This window comes from Phascolarctos cinereus, unplaced genomic scaffold (assembly GCF_003287225.1).
Source record: "Phascolarctos cinereus isolate Bilbo 61053 unplaced genomic scaffold, phaCin_HiC Scaffold_1;HRSCAF=81, whole genome shotgun sequence".
Taxonomy (NCBI): domain Eukaryota; kingdom Metazoa; phylum Chordata; class Mammalia; order Diprotodontia; family Phascolarctidae; genus Phascolarctos; species Phascolarctos cinereus.
In genome coordinates, this window is record NW_027555514.1 from 202,405,010 (window position 1) to 202,420,629 (window position 15,620).

The 15,620-nt window shown below is 38.5% G+C and overlaps 1 protein-coding gene across 1 annotated transcript in view; it reads right to left on the minus strand.

Moving 5' to 3' along the window:
- The window catches only part of SLC2A13 (solute carrier family 2 member 13), a 224,377-nt gene extending 213,899 nt beyond the window's left edge, over window positions 1–10,478 (minus strand). Inside the window, exon 1 of the mRNA XM_020973712.2 lies at window positions 9,505–10,478. Within this exon, the coding sequence (XP_020829371.1) occupies window positions 9,505–10,081 (577 nt within the window). The 5' untranslated portion in view covers window positions 10,082–10,478. The remainder of the gene's footprint in view (window positions 1–9,504) is intronic.
- Between the last annotated feature and the right edge of the window lie 5,142 nt (window positions 10,479–15,620).

The window sequence follows — 15,620 nt, forward strand, 5'->3', positions numbered from 1 at the left end:
TTAGGCAATGGCTAATGCTAAATAAGGATAAAATAGCTAGGATTGGTAGTATTATAATGAGATTCCTTGTTTCTGGGGTAGATTTTCCCGTTTTAGATTGTAAGGCTGAAATTCCTGTCCAATGGGAATTTATAGCCAGTGGTGGGTGGGTGTCTCTGCGTTAGGACTAGATAACCTTTGTTCTGACCTTTATGCCTCGCCTCGCTTTGCTCGGACTGCCGGAGGAAGCAGACACCCACTTCTCGCGAGAACGTAATAAATATTTCACTTTATACCTAGAAAATCTCCTTGTGTTATTTTTGGGTAACTGTAGCACACAATATGATGGTATATAGTTAGAGAATCCTAGAGAATCAGCCAAAAAACTACTTGAAATAATTAACAACTTTAGCAAAGTTGCAGGCTACAAAATGAATGCACATAAAACATCAGCTCCTTCTATTTCTTGCTGCTGTACTTTGTTGGTAATATATAGAAGAGATAGAAGGGGAAATTCCATCTAAAATAACTGTAGATAATATAAAATACTGAGGGGCAGGGGGGAGGTCTACCTGCCAATAAAAACCCAGGAAATATAAGAACACAAATTCGAAACACTTTTTACACAAATAAAGTCAGATCTAAACAAATGGAAAAATATCAATTGCTTGTGGGTAGGCCAAGCCAATATAATAAAAATGACATTTTTACCTAAATCAATCTATTTATTCAGTGCCATACCAAACAATCAAAAATGTATTTTATAGAGCTAGAAAAAATAATAACAAAATTCATCTATAAGAACAAAAGATCAAGGATATCAAAGAAACTCAATGAAAAAAAGCATGAAGGAAGGTTATCTAACTAGAATAGATCACAAACTGCATTACAAAGGGGCTATTATTAAAACTATCTGGTACTGGCTAAGGAATAAAGTGGTGGATCAGTGGGATAGGTTAGGCACACAAGACATGGGAGTAAATGACCACAGTAATCTAGCATTTGATAAACCCAAAGGTCCAAGCTTTTGGGGGAAAAAAATTCATTACATGATAAAAAATGCTAGGAAAACTTGAAAAAATGTGGAGAAACTAAGTCTAGATCAACATCTCACATCATATGCCAAGATAAGGTCAAATTAGGTACATGATTTACACATAAATGGGGAAACAATAAGCAAATTAGGAGAACAACTCTTTATCTGTCAAGTTTATAGATAAAGGAAGAATTTAAGACCAAAGAAAATATAGAAAACCTTAAAAATATAAAATACACAATTTTGATGAAGTAAAATTTAAAAGTTTTTAAAAAACAAAACCAATGCAACAAAAATTAAAAGGAAAGCAGAAAACTGAGGAAAATATTCTACCAAAAGTATCTCTGATAAAGGCCTTGTTTGTAAAACACATAGAGATTTGAGTCAAATTTATAAAAATGTAAGTCATTCTATAATTGATAAATGCTCAAAGGTTATGAACAGGCAGTTTTCAAACAAAGAAATGAAAGCTATCTATAGTCATATAAAAAAATTCTCTAAATCACCACTGATTAGAGAAATGCAAATTAAATAACTCTGAGACACCACTTCACATCTATCAGATTAGATAATATGACAAGAAAGAAAAATGATTAATGTTGGAGGAGACATGGGAAAACTGGAACAATAATGCAGTGTTGGTGAAACTGTGGACTGATCCAACCATTCTGTGGAGCAATTTAGAGTTATACCAAAAGGGCAACCAAATTGTGCATACTCTTTGACCCAGCAATACCACTGCTAGGTCTATATCCCAAAGATAAACAAAAAAGGGGAAAAGGGTTTATTCTTTTTATGGTCGCTAACAGTTTAAAATTGAAGGGACACCCATCAATTGGGAAATGGTTAAACAAGCTGTGGTTTATGATTGTAACAGAATATTATTGTGGTATAAGAAATGACAAGCAGAAATATTTCAGGAAAAACCTGAACTTACATGAACTGATGCAAAGTGAAGTGAATAGAAGGAGGAGAACAGTGTACACAATAACAGCAATACTGTATGATGAAGAAACTTAGCTATTTTCAGCAATACAATGATCCAAGGCAACCCCAAAGACAAATGATGAAGCATACTATCTGACTCCAAAAAATTAACTAATATTGTTTGAATACAGACTGAAGCATGCTATTTTTCACTTTCTTTCATTTTTTCTTTTATTCAAGTCTTCATGTACAAAATGACTAACATGGAAATGTTTTACATGATTGGACATGTATAACCTATAACTGATTGCTTACCATCTGAAGGAGAGGGAAGAGTGGGGAAGGGTAGAATTTGGAACTCAAAACTTAAAAAAGTTTAAAAATTGTTTTAGGTACTTCCATTTAAAGTACCTAGAGGGGTGAAGCCAAGATGGCAGAAAAAAGGCAGGGACTCACCTGAGCTTTCCCCAAAACCTCTGCAAATGATTTAATTTCATTAAATATTAAATTATTAAATATTAAATAGCATCCCAAAACAAATTCTGGAATGGCAGAACCCACAAAAGGAAGGGGAGAAGTAGTTTTCCAGCCTAAGACAATAGCAGGAAGGTCTGCAGAAAAGGTTTGTTGCACCAGGGTGAGAGAAGAGTACAGCCCAGTGAAGGCCAGGCCAGCGCAGACTAGGTCCCAGGAAAGCCAGAGCAGGGCTCAGGACAACTAAATCACTTGCATCAGTGCTAGTTTCCAGATCTCTCAGCCCACCAACTCCAAAGACAACTTAGAAGGTCTATACGAAAGGTATGTCACACCTAGATGAGAGTAGAGCCTAGTCCAGTGCAGCACACACTAGCACAGGCCTGGCCCCAGAAAACAAGGAGCAGGCCTTGGGAGGGACTAAATCAGCAGTAGCTTCTTCTGGAGCTTTCAGCCCACAGATGGTAAAGGGGTCCAACAACTGGTCAGAAGGAAATTACAGGACTCTTTTTGTTAGTACTGAGGCAGGACTCTCTTTCTTTGCCCATACTCTGATTCTGATCACAGTGCTGTGTGGCAGTCCTAGGGTGAGAAGAAACACTAGCATAGCAAAGGTTGTAGCCACCGTGGATGGGAAACCTTCCTCACAGTTCCAGGGCAGAAAAGAGTGCTTGTGGTCATTCACAGATGAGAGCACAGTCCAGGACTAGTAAACACCTCACCTCTCCTTAGATCATACCACCTTGGAAGAACTAAAAACTTAGAGGTCCCTAGAAGTGTCTCTGAAAATAACTGCACAAAACCCTGAAGCTTGGGACAGTATACCCTCCACACTGGAAATGGAGCCCTACTTTAACAGTTAAAAGTCAAGTAAGAGGCTGAGAAAATGAGCAAACAACAGGAAAAAAACCTCTCACTATAGAAAGTTATTATGGTGACAAGGAAGATCAAAATAGATGCTCAGAAGAAGACAATAAAGTCAATGCTCCTACATCCAAAGTCTCTAAGAAAAACAGGAATTGGTCCCAGATCACAAAAGAGCTCAATAAGGATTTTGAAAATCAAGTAAGAACAGTAGGGGGGGAAATTGGGAAGAGAAATGAGAGTGACACAAGAAAATCATGAAAAACAAGTCAACAGCTTGGTAAATGAGACCCCATTACCAAGAAAATAACAACTTAAAAAATAGCCTAACTCAAATGGCAAAAGAGGTTCAAAACGCCAATGAGGATAAGAATGCTTTTAAAAATCATAATTGGCCAAATGGAAAACAAGGTCCAAAAGCTCTCTGAAGAAAATGATTCCTTAAAAATTAGAATGTTATAAATGGAAGCTAATGAAATTATGAGAAATCAGGAAACAATCAAACAAAACCAAAATAACGAAAATATAGATGACAATTTGAAATATCTCACTGGAAAAACAATCAACCTAGAAAACAGATCCAGGAGAGATAATTTTTAAATTATTGGGCTACCAATAATGAAAGCCATGATAAAAAAAAAGAGCCTAGATGTCATCTTTCAAGAAATTATCAAGGAAAACTGCCATGATATTCTAGAATCAGAGGGAAAAATAGAAATTGAAAGAATCCCCTGTCACCTCCTGAAAGAGAACCCAAAATGAAAACTGCTAGGAATATTGTAGCCAAATTCCAGAGTTCCTAGGTCAAGGAGAAAATACCACAAGCACCTAGAAAGACAATTCAAGTATTGTGGAGCCACAGTCAGAAAAACACAAGATTTAGTATCTTCTCCATTAAAGAAGGAATTGGACCCAAACAAAACAATATAAATATTTAGGCATAATTCCAAATTGCTCTATGTAATGGTTGAATCAGTTTATCCCATTTTACCTCTCCCTTTCTCTTTCTCCTGGTACATTTCTGTCTCACCTCTTACTTTTATTTTTAGATATCATCCCTTCATATTCAACTCACACCTGTGCCCTTCTAAGTAACCTAATAATAAGAAAGGTCTTATGAATTACAAATATCATCTCATGTAGGAATGTAAACAGTTTAACCTTATTAAGTCCCTTATGATTTCACTTTCCTATTTACCTTTGTATTCTTCTCTTGAGTCTTGCATTTGAAAGTCAAATTTTCTATTCAGCTCGCATCTTTTCATCAAGAATGCTTGAAAGTCCTCTATTTCTTTGAATTTCAATTTTCTCCCCTGAAGGATTATACTCAGTTTTGCTGGGGAGGTGATTCTTGGTTGTAATCCTAGCTCCTTTGCCCTCTGGAAAATCATATTACAAGACCTCAGATCCTCCAACATTTGTTACTTTCCTCTTCTGGTCTATTAGCCAGTCTAATAGGTGTGATGTAGTGCCTCAGAATTGGTTTGATTTGCATTTTTCCAATTAATAGAGATTTGGAGCATATTTTTTCTTGTGGCAATAGACAGCTTTGATTACTTTCATTTGAAAACTGACTGTACATACTTTTTGGTCAGTCTTTAATCCTTTGCCATGTCAAAAAAAAAAAGCTATGGATACTTTGATGTATCTTTTCTGATGAGAAAGAATTGGAAATTGAGGGGATGTCCATCAACTGGGGAACAGCTGAACACATTTTGTCATATGATTGTGATGGAATACTGTGGTGCTAAAAGAAATGATGCTAGATGCTCTGAGAAAAACTTGGAAAGAGTTACATAAACTGATGTAAAATAAAATGACTAAAACCAGGAGAACATTGTACAATATAGTAAGACGATTAATTGTGAATGACTCAGATATTCTCACAATACAATGATCCAAGACAACTCTGATGGACTTTTGATGAAAAATGCTATGGATAGAAAGCTGATGGAGTCTGAATACAGATGGAAACAAACTTTTTTTTTACTTTATTTTTAGAGAGTTTTTGTTTTCTATGTTTTCTTTTACAACATGACTAATATGGAAATATGTTTTGCAAGACTACACATGTATAATCTATATCAAATTGCCTGCCTTCTCAATGAGGTGAGTGGGAAGAAAGGCAGAGAATTTGGAACTCTGTTTTAAAAAAGAATGTTGAAAATTATTTTTACATGTAATTGAGAAAAAAATGAAATACAAAATAAAGGATAAAATTGTTTTAACATGTAATTGGGGAAAAACAAAATATATTTAAAAAGTAAAATGATACTCTACTGGAAAAAAAAAACAACACAAACCAAAAGAAAAGAATGATTCCATAACATCTACAAGCAAAGCTTCAAAGAAAAACACAGCCTAAATTAAAATTCAACTAGAATTTCTGGAAGAGAAAAAAGAAGAGTGAAAAGTATTTTCATCAATAAAATGAGGGGACTGGAGGAAAAATTGGAAAAGAAATGAGTTATGCAAGAAAAAATTTGAGAGGGAATTACTAACTTGGCTCAAGAAGAATAAAATCTTACCTGAGCAACCAATTCCCTGAAACAATTGAAAGGATCATATAGAAGCTAATGACAGAAGGAGAAGAAAGGGAGAAGAAGGAGGAAGTAGTTACTGATTCCTTGAGACATCAAGTAATATTAAAATAAAGTCAAAAGACTGAAAAAATAGAAGAAAATAAAACATCTTCTGGCAGAAACAAATGACCTAAAGAAAGACCAAATAGAGAAAACTAAAGACTGATTGGACTACCTATAAGCCATGACAAAAAAAAAAGCCTAAACATTTCAAATCCTAAGAAAACTGCCCAGATCTCTTAGAACCAGAAAACAAAGTAGAAAACAGAAAGAATCCTTCTAAATAGCTACATGACCTTAATGTTAGAGATAACACAATCAAAAATTAAAAAGGATCAAATAACTCATAGTTTTAGACAGGGGATGCATTCTTAACCACACAAGGGATACAGCCTATTAAAAAGAGGAAATAGGTAACTCTGATTACATGAAGCTACAAATCTTCTGCACAGAAAAAAAATTAATGCACCTAGAACAGAAGCCATAAAATTAGAAAAGTCTGTATCAAATTTCTCTGACAAGGCTTTGATAACCAAAATACATAAAAAATTAACATATATATTATACATATACATGTAGATATACATAAACAAAAACTATTCCCCAAATAGATATGTGGTCAAAGGATAGGAACAAACAGCTCTCAAAAGAACAATTGCAAACTATTAACAACCACTTCAAAGAATACTCTAAATCACTAACCATGATGTTTTACTTTATACCCTACATATTGGAAAAGACTACAAAAGATAGGAATAGTCAGTGTTGGAATAGCTAGAGGAAAATAGCCACATTGGTGGTGTGCTGTTGGTGGAGCTGTGAATTGATACAAACACATTCAAAAGCAATTTGGAATTGCCAAGGAAGTGACTAAGATGTCTTTATCCTTTAACCCAGAAATTCATTTTCCAGGCTTACATTCCATGGAGTCCAAGAAGACAGTCTCAATATACACCAAAATACTGATGTCAGTACTTTCTGTGATAGCAAAAATTGGAAACAAAATAGATGCCCATTGACTGGAGAACAACTAAAATGAATACAATGGAGTATTACCATGTTGTAGGAAATGATGAATGTAATGAATATAGAAGCATGGAAAGATCTATATCGAATGATTCAGAATAAAGAAAGCAGAGCCAAGAAAACAGTACATACAATGACTACAACAACGTAAACCAAAAGAATAAGTACATACACATACACATACACATACACACACAAAGTGTAGCTTGCAAAATTATAAAGAACAAGCATGGATTGAAAAAAATATGAAAAGACTCTCCCACTTCACCCCTTTGCAGAGGTGAGATGTGTACAAATTTTCACACTTTTTCAAAATATTTGATGTCTATTATGACTTTCTTTTTTTTCTCTTTAAAAAATACTATTTGTCATATGGGATGACTTTCTGGGATAGGGAAGATTACTGGAAGATTACAGTTGTTTAAAAAAACAAAATATAGCAATAAAAACTTATTTTTAAAGGAAAAGGTTTGGAATAGCTGCTGTGAGAAATAGAATAGTGAGTGAATAGTGAGAATAGAGGGATGGGGGCAGCTAGATGGCGAAGTGGACAGAGCACCAGCCCTGGATTCAGGAAGACCTGAGTTCAAATCCATTCTCAGACATATAACACTCAATAGCTGTGTGACTCTGGGCAAGTCACTTAACCCCACTGCCTCACAAAAAAAAAAAGAAAGGAGAGTAGCAGGATGTAAAAGGATTACCTTGCAGGATTACAGGCCCAGTTGAGGTTATGTAACATACATTTATAGTGGATTTAACACAGTTTTGTGATTGTAGCAAATCACATTTGTCACAGAATCTTTTTTAATGATCTGAAGATATGTATAGGTAACACTTTGTTTTAGACAGTCTTTAAAGCTGCATTTTGTTCACAATAAGATGATTTTTAAAATATATTAACAAACAAAAGACCCAGCTGGATCTTTGAAGAAAAGAAAGAATCCACTGGCTATCTCCTGAAAGAAATTCCAAAATGCAAACTCTTAAAAACATTATAGCCAAAGCACAGAGCTTCCAGGTTATATATATATATATATATATATATTATATATATATATATATATATATATATATATATATATATATATATATATATATATATATATACATATATATATATTATAATCATAAACCATCAGAAAGAAATGATTCAAATACAGAGGACTCATAGTCTGAATCACACAGAATTTGGCAACCACTACTTTAAAGAAGAGGAGAGCCTGGAATATGATATTCTAAAGGCAAATAGGCTTACAACCAAGAATAATCTACCCAACAAAACTGAATACAATCCTACAGTGGAAAAAATTGACCTTTAACGAAATAAGAGAACTTTGAAGCATTCTTGATATAAAGACAAGAGCTACATAGAAACTCTGAAGTGCCAACACAGGACTCAAGAGAAACAAAAAGGTATACATTGTAAACCACCATAACCGACTAAGCAAGGATCAACTACATACACTCTAATAAGGGGATGTGATACATGTGTTCCCTCTGAATCCTATCATCATCAGGGGTCACAGAAGGAGTCTAATTAGAAAGATGACCTAGGAGTGGTTCCGTTAGGCCCTAGCTAGGGAAAAGGAGAGGAAGGTTAGGGGAAATTATCTCACATAATCAGGTTGCACAAATAGAAGTCTATATGAACAAGGAGGAAGTGGGGGCAGGAGCTGACACTTTAAGCTCACTCTCATCTGAACTGGTCAAAGGAGGAAAACACACACACACACACACACACACACACACACACACACACACACACACACACATACACCCCAGAGTTGAGTATATGAATACATTTTACTCAACAGGAAAATAGGAAAAAAAAAGGAGAGAAGGGAGAAAGGAGAATTTAGAGGGAAGATTGATTAAAGGAGGAATTGGACCCAAGCAAAACACACTCCAAAGATACACAAAAATATCCATGGCTTTTTTTTTGACATGGCAAAGAATTAAAAACTGAGAGGATGTCCACTAATTTAGTAATGGCTGAACTACAGTAGGTGCATGTGAAAATATTCATCTTATTGGTATGGAAAGTCTGCCTTACATAAATTTAAGGAGAAAACATGTCCTTTATGGAAAAGGAAAAGGAAAGAATGGAAAAAACTGGGTATAAATGTGGGCAGAAAGATGAAAGGTGAAAATAGAGAAAAATAGGAAAGGCACCTAAAAATGAAGATGGGGATGAGTGAAGAATGAAAAGATAGGCAAAATAATTGAGAACCAGAAAAACACTTTAAAAGACCAGGGCAAACTAGTAAAGTGGAAATAGGCCAAGCTAGAGACTTCAAGAAAGGTATAAGGGCCAAGGTGATAACGAAAGGAAAGGGAGGGAGAGACAGAAACATCAAAACAAGGCTTGGATGGGAGAAGCCTGGAAATCGAGCAGGCTCGCCAAAAGGGATGCAAGAGACAGGCCTGGCAGGAAGATGATCCAGGCTGAGTTGAGTCATGATGCTGTGGAGAAGACCTGAATGAGATAAAGACAGCCCGGTGTCTATGGGATGAGCTAAGATGGAGAGATAGGAGAAATACAAGGACAAAATGTTTAATTACAGGGACTTGTACGGTGCCTGTTTTGAGGGGTTTCTCCACTACTAAACTTACCGATCCCGAGTCCCACAACAACTCGGCCCGACAACAGCGTTTCCTTATTCTGCGCCACCGACAGTACCACGGAGCCAGCAGTGAAGAGGGCACTGGCCAGCAGGATGGCGGCACGGCGGCCAAATACGCCGTTGAGGGCCCCGCCGGCCAATGCCGAGACGGCAGCCGCCCCCACAGTTCCAGACACCAGCAATTCCTGCCACAGCGTGTCCAGGCTGAGCTGCCGCTTCAGGAGCAGCATAGCCCCCGACACGACTCCAGTGTCATAGCCAAACAGGAAGCCGCCCAGGGCTGAGAAGACGGACAGTATGTAGACGAAGGAAGGGGTCTCGTTCTGCTGGAATTGCCGCCGCGCCGCCCTCTCCAGATCCCCGCTGTTGCCCAGGTAGGTGCTGGAGCCTGGGCCTGGGCCACCACTCCCCTGCAAGCTGCAGAATGACTCGGTGGCAGCAATGAGGCTCTGTTCTCCAGAAGCGATGGCCGAGTCTGGATCCTGTTGCTTCCTCCGCCTCTCGCCCATAAGGCTGCTCAGGCTCCGCAGGGTATATTCCACATTCTCGCTTGTCTTGCGGTTCATAGGGGAGCCTTCGCCTTCCCCTGTAGGAGAGAAAAAGAACCTCCAGAGCCGCGTATGTACAGCAGATTGAGGAGCCTTGAGCAAAGCAGAACCTCACAGCTGCTGCTGCTGCTGCTGCTGCCGCCGCCGCCGCCGCCGCCGCCGCCTCTGCGGCTGCCTCTTTCCCTTCTTTTCCTTTCTTTCCAGCAGCTCCGCACGAACTCAGTGGTACCTAGATAATGCTCCCGCCTTCCTTTTTCTTGTTTCCCTACAGCAGCTGCAGCTGACACTTAGGGAAATTGCTAGGTATTACTAAGGAGCTACTGAAGCTGCAGAGCTAGAGTACAAGAGGAGTTGGAATCTGAGCTGGTCTCACACTCTCTGCAAAAGACTCCCCCCAAGGTAGGGATCTGGCGCAGCTGGGGTGAAACGAGAGGCGGATCCCCACTGGTCACATGTGGTAGTGCCAGTAGTTGGGAATGTCTGAGCTGTTCTCTCTGCTCATTAGCTGCCTCCAATTCTATGGCAAGTCGTGGAGCTACCAAGGTTCCCCTTGAGATTGCCCAAGGAACAGATGACAGATAAATTTAGACCTACGTTATATTGATATTCAACCCCTCTAGGAGATTACCAATAGCCGGTTGGGTTGATGGATAAAAAGGAACTCTGCTCAGCTTCTCTCAAGTATGCTAACCTGAACCCTTTTGAGACAACCAGACTTTTGATATGGGATTGTGAATTGGTTTTGGTGCAATCTAGAGCCCCATTGTAATTAAATGGAGCAGGTTTCCAAAAAAAAAAAATCTACTTACATTGTTCACAGTCTGGTTGAAGAAAACCTCAAGTCTTTCCTCACCTTCCTGGTCAGGTGTCCTGGGGTGGAAAGCGTCTGAGGAAAAATGACTTGGCGTGGCACATTGCTGATGGATTTTGTGTATTTTTTTTTTAATTTTTGCTTGGCTAAGTGTTAAAATCCTTAAAAAAAAAAAAAGAAAAGAAAAAACCAAATTAGCTGGGTAGTGTTGGGACCATCCAGTTGGTTCTGAATTGTACATGTAGAGGTGGGGGAAACTGGCCAATGAGTGTGCAGTCCTAGAAGCACGTGCAAGTACCTCTGTTTCTTGCCAGCTTATTAGGGGAGGGGGGAAATTGGTGAACCCGCTTTTCAAAATACATAGTGAAGTGTAATGGTAGGACCTGTCCTGATTCAGAACATGCACAGATGTCCTGTGAATATTTCCTATCACTCCTTCATTTCTTTCTGGGCTCCTGATTTTCCAGACTTCTTTCTCTACAATGCTGCAGACATCATTTTGGCACTTCACCCTGACCCTGGGAACTTCTCACTCTGGAAAACCACTCCTCCACTATAGGCCCCCTTTTCCTTTTCCTTTTTCCTTTTAAAAAAAATTTGTTGTTTATTTATTTATTTTTTCATTATTGATTTATTTTTTGTTTTCAGCATTCACTTCCACAAGATTTTCCAAATTTTCTCCCCACCTTGTCCCTCCCCCCACCCCATGATGGCATGCATTCTGAATACCCCTTCCCCTAATCTGCCCTCCCTTCTATCTTCCCTTCTCCCTTCTCTTATCCCCTTCACCTTCTATTTTCCTATAGGGCAGGATAGACTTCTGTACCCCATTTCCTGTGTTTCTTATTTCCCAGTTGCATGTGAAACCAATTTTTAATATTTGTTTTTAAAACTTTGAATTCCAAATTTTCTTTCTTCCTCCTTCCCCACCCATCCTCATTGAGAAGGCAAACAACTCAATACAGGTTATACATGTGTAGTCATGCAAAACACTTCCACAGTAATCATATTGTGAAAAACTAACTATATTTCCCTTCATCCTACCCTCCCCCCCTTTATTCTATTCTCTCTTTTGACCCTGTCCCTCCTCAGAAGTGTTTGCTTGTGATTACTCCCTCCCCTAATCTGCCCTCCCCTATATCATCCTTGCCTCTCTTATCCCCTTATCCCCCTATTTTCCTGTAGGGTAAGATAGATTTCCACACCCAATTCCCTCCTTAAGCCACTCATTCCCTCTCACCTTCCCCTGCTTCCCCTCCACTGTAAAAATCTTTACTTATCTGTTTTATGTGAGATAATTTACCCCATTCTATCTCTCTCTTTCTCCTTCTCCCAGTGTAATCCTCTCTCACCCATTAATTTTATTCTCTAGATATCACCCCTTCATCTTCAATTCACCCTGTGTCATCTATCTATCTATCTATCTATCTATCTATCTATCTATCTATCTATTTACCCATCTATATATACATATAATTTTTTTCCTTCCGACTACTGTAATACTGACAAAGGTCTCATGAATTACAAATATCATCTTTCCATGCAGAAATATTGACAGATCAACCTTAATAAGTCCCTTATGATATCTTTTTCCTGTTTACCTCTTCATGCTTCCTGCTTCTCTTGAGTCTTGTATTTGAAAGTCAAAATTTCTGTTTAGCTCTGGTCTTTTCATCAAGAATACTTGAAAGTTCTCTATTTCTCTGAATATCCACTTTTTTACCCTGAAGGATTATACTCAGTTTTGCTGGGTAGGTGATTCTTAGCTGTAATCCTATCTCCTTTGACCTCCAGAATATCATATTCCAAGCCCTCTGATCCCTTCATTTAGAAGCTGCTAAACCTTGTGTTATCCTGATCATGTTTCCACAGTACTTGAATTGTTTCTTTCTGGGTGCTTGCAATATTTTCTTCTTGACCTGGGAACTCTGGAATTTGGCTACAATATTCTTAGGAGTTTTCCTTTGGGAATCTCTTTCAGGGGGTGATTGGTGAATTCTTTCAATTTCTATCTTGCCCTCTGGTTCTAGAATGTCAGGGAAGTTTTCCTTGATAATTTCTTGAAAGATGATGTCTAGGCTCTTTTTTTGATCATGGCTTTCAGATAGCCCAATAATTTTTAAATTCTCTCTCCTGGATCAATTTTCCAGGTCAATTGTTTTTTCAGTGAGATATTTCACATTGTCTTCTATTTTTTCATTCTTTTGGTTTTGTTTTATAATGTCTTGATTTCTCATAAAGTCATTAGCTTCCATTTGCTCCATTCTAATTTTTAAGGAAGTATTTTCTTCAGTGAGCTTTTGGACCTCCTTTTCCATTTGGCCAATTCTGCTTTTGAAGGCATTCTTTTCCTCATTAGCTTTTTGGACCTCTTTTGCCATTTGGGTTAGGCTATTTTTTAAGGTGTTATTTTCTTCAGTATTTTTTTTTGGTCTCCTTTAGCAAGCTGTTGACATATTTTTCATGATTTTCTTGCATCACTCTCATTTCTCTTCCTAGTTTTTTCTGTACTTCTCTTACTTGCTTCTCAAAATCCTTTCTGAGTCCTGGGACCAATCCATATTTTTCTTGGAGGCTTTGGATGTAGGAGCTTTGACTTTGTTGTCTTCCTCTTCTTCTCATATGTTTTGATATTCTTTGTCACCAAACAGAGATTCTATGATCAAAGAAAGATTTGCACAGTTTGCTCATGTTCCCAGCCAATTACTTAACTTTTAAACTCTTTGTTAAAATAGGAGTCTGTGTCCAGTGTGGAGAAGGTACTGTTCCAAACTTTTGGGGTTTTGTGCAGCTGCTTTCAGATATACTTCTAAGAACCTGTAAATTTTCACTTTTTGCAAGGTGGTATGATCAAGGGTGAGGTGTTTGCTCCTTTCCTGGCCTGTGCTCTGGTCTGTGAGTGACCATAAACATTCTTTTCTGCCTTGCAACTGTGAGGAGGATTCTTTCTCCATATCAATGCCCCTCCTTGCCCCAGGACTGCCACCCAGAACTGTGACCCATATCCAAGCATGAGCAAAGCAAGAGATTGCTGCCTCAGAACCAGCAAACAGATCCCTGCCATCACCCTCTGATCAGCCACTCCATCCCTCCTCCATTTGTGGGCTGAAAACTCTGCAAGCAGCTGCTGCCCTGGGGCTGCACTGGGACTGAGGCTGCAATCAAACTTCTCTCTCACCATGGTCACAGACCTTTCCTACTGACCTTCTAAGTTGTCTTTGGCTTTTGTGGGTTGAGCAGCCTGGAAACTGCCACCACAGCTCTAATACCCTGAAGCCTTCTCCAGGTTTGCTGAGGTCTGGTCATCACCTGCGTGCCCCTGCTGAACTGTGTTCCTCTCCCAGCCTGGTGCAGTAGACCTTTCCAATCAACCATTCAGGTTGTCATGGGCTAGAAATTTGTTTCACTCTGTCACTTCTCTTGCTCTAGAATTTGTTTAGAGCCATTTTTTACAGGTATTTGGAGGGACGTGGGGGAGAGCTCAAGCAAGTCACTGCTTTTACTCCACTATCTTGGCTCCCCCCCTTTTTTTTCTTATGGGTAAGTTCTTTTTAGTCCCTTGTGGAGCACTCTAGGTAAGACCCTATAGAACTTCCCATTTTTATTTCTCCTTCCCTTGCTGATGACTACTTGTTGTGATAGTCATTTGAGATTGTCCTTGGAGTAGTCATAGTGGAGAGTCTGTCAGTTAACAAATATTTGTTATATATGTACTATGTACCAGACTTTGTGTTAAACACTTAGAGAGGTATACTATATTATTTCTTTCTTTTCTGGCTGATCTCCCGCATATGAATCTTTCAGTATAAAAAGAGCAATGAACAAAGGATTGTATATGAAATTGTGAACTTCTATTACGAATGATTTGTTTACTTTTCACTATGTACAATTTTGGGATTTTTTTGTTTTGTTTTTGCACATAATGAGACTCTGGACTTCCTCAACCCACATGTACACTAGAAGACCAGTTCCCCTCAACCATGGATAGCTACCTTTCCTTCTCAAGTTTCTAGAGGAACCCTTGAGGGTCAGTGGGGTACTTCTAATGTTATCATTTCAAGCACCTTTTCTGGTATATTCTAAATTTCAGCCACCAGTGACTTCTGCCCAAATATCATTTGCCAGCACCAGTTAGTACCTTCTCAGTTGGAAGCTTCTTGTTATTGTCAAAAAGCCATTAACATCAATTAGCTTTTACAAAAGCATATTTACTTAGAAAATATAACAAGAATAAAAGTACCAAAACACCCCCTCTCTAACTGGACTACAATCTCCTCTCTAATACTCTGGTCTCTGAAAAGAGTGAATTCAAACTTAAAATGATAGCTACAATCATTCTTTTCACCACTAAGTATACTTCTCGGTGTGACGTAATTGATGAATGAGTTGTTCCCTTGCTTTCAAGAAATGGTTTCTTGGCTGCCAGTCTGATCAACTGCTGGCGGGCCAAGCAGGTCATTCTTTGGAGATAGGTCATTCCCAGGCTCAGCTGGGATAAAATGGATAAAAATGAAAGAGTGAACATGTCTGGTGGAGTAAAGGGGGCAACACAGCTGACTTCTTCCAACATTTCCCTCTAAACTGTTTTAAAATACTGCTTCCAATCAAATTTTGAAGCAGCAGAGCCAACAAAAGGTTAGACTGAGACATTTTCTAGCCTAAGACAACTTAGGAGACTGGCAGGAGAGGCCTGTGACACAGAGGTGGAGGCTGGCCTAGAGCATATGCCGTAGCAGGCCTTGGAGG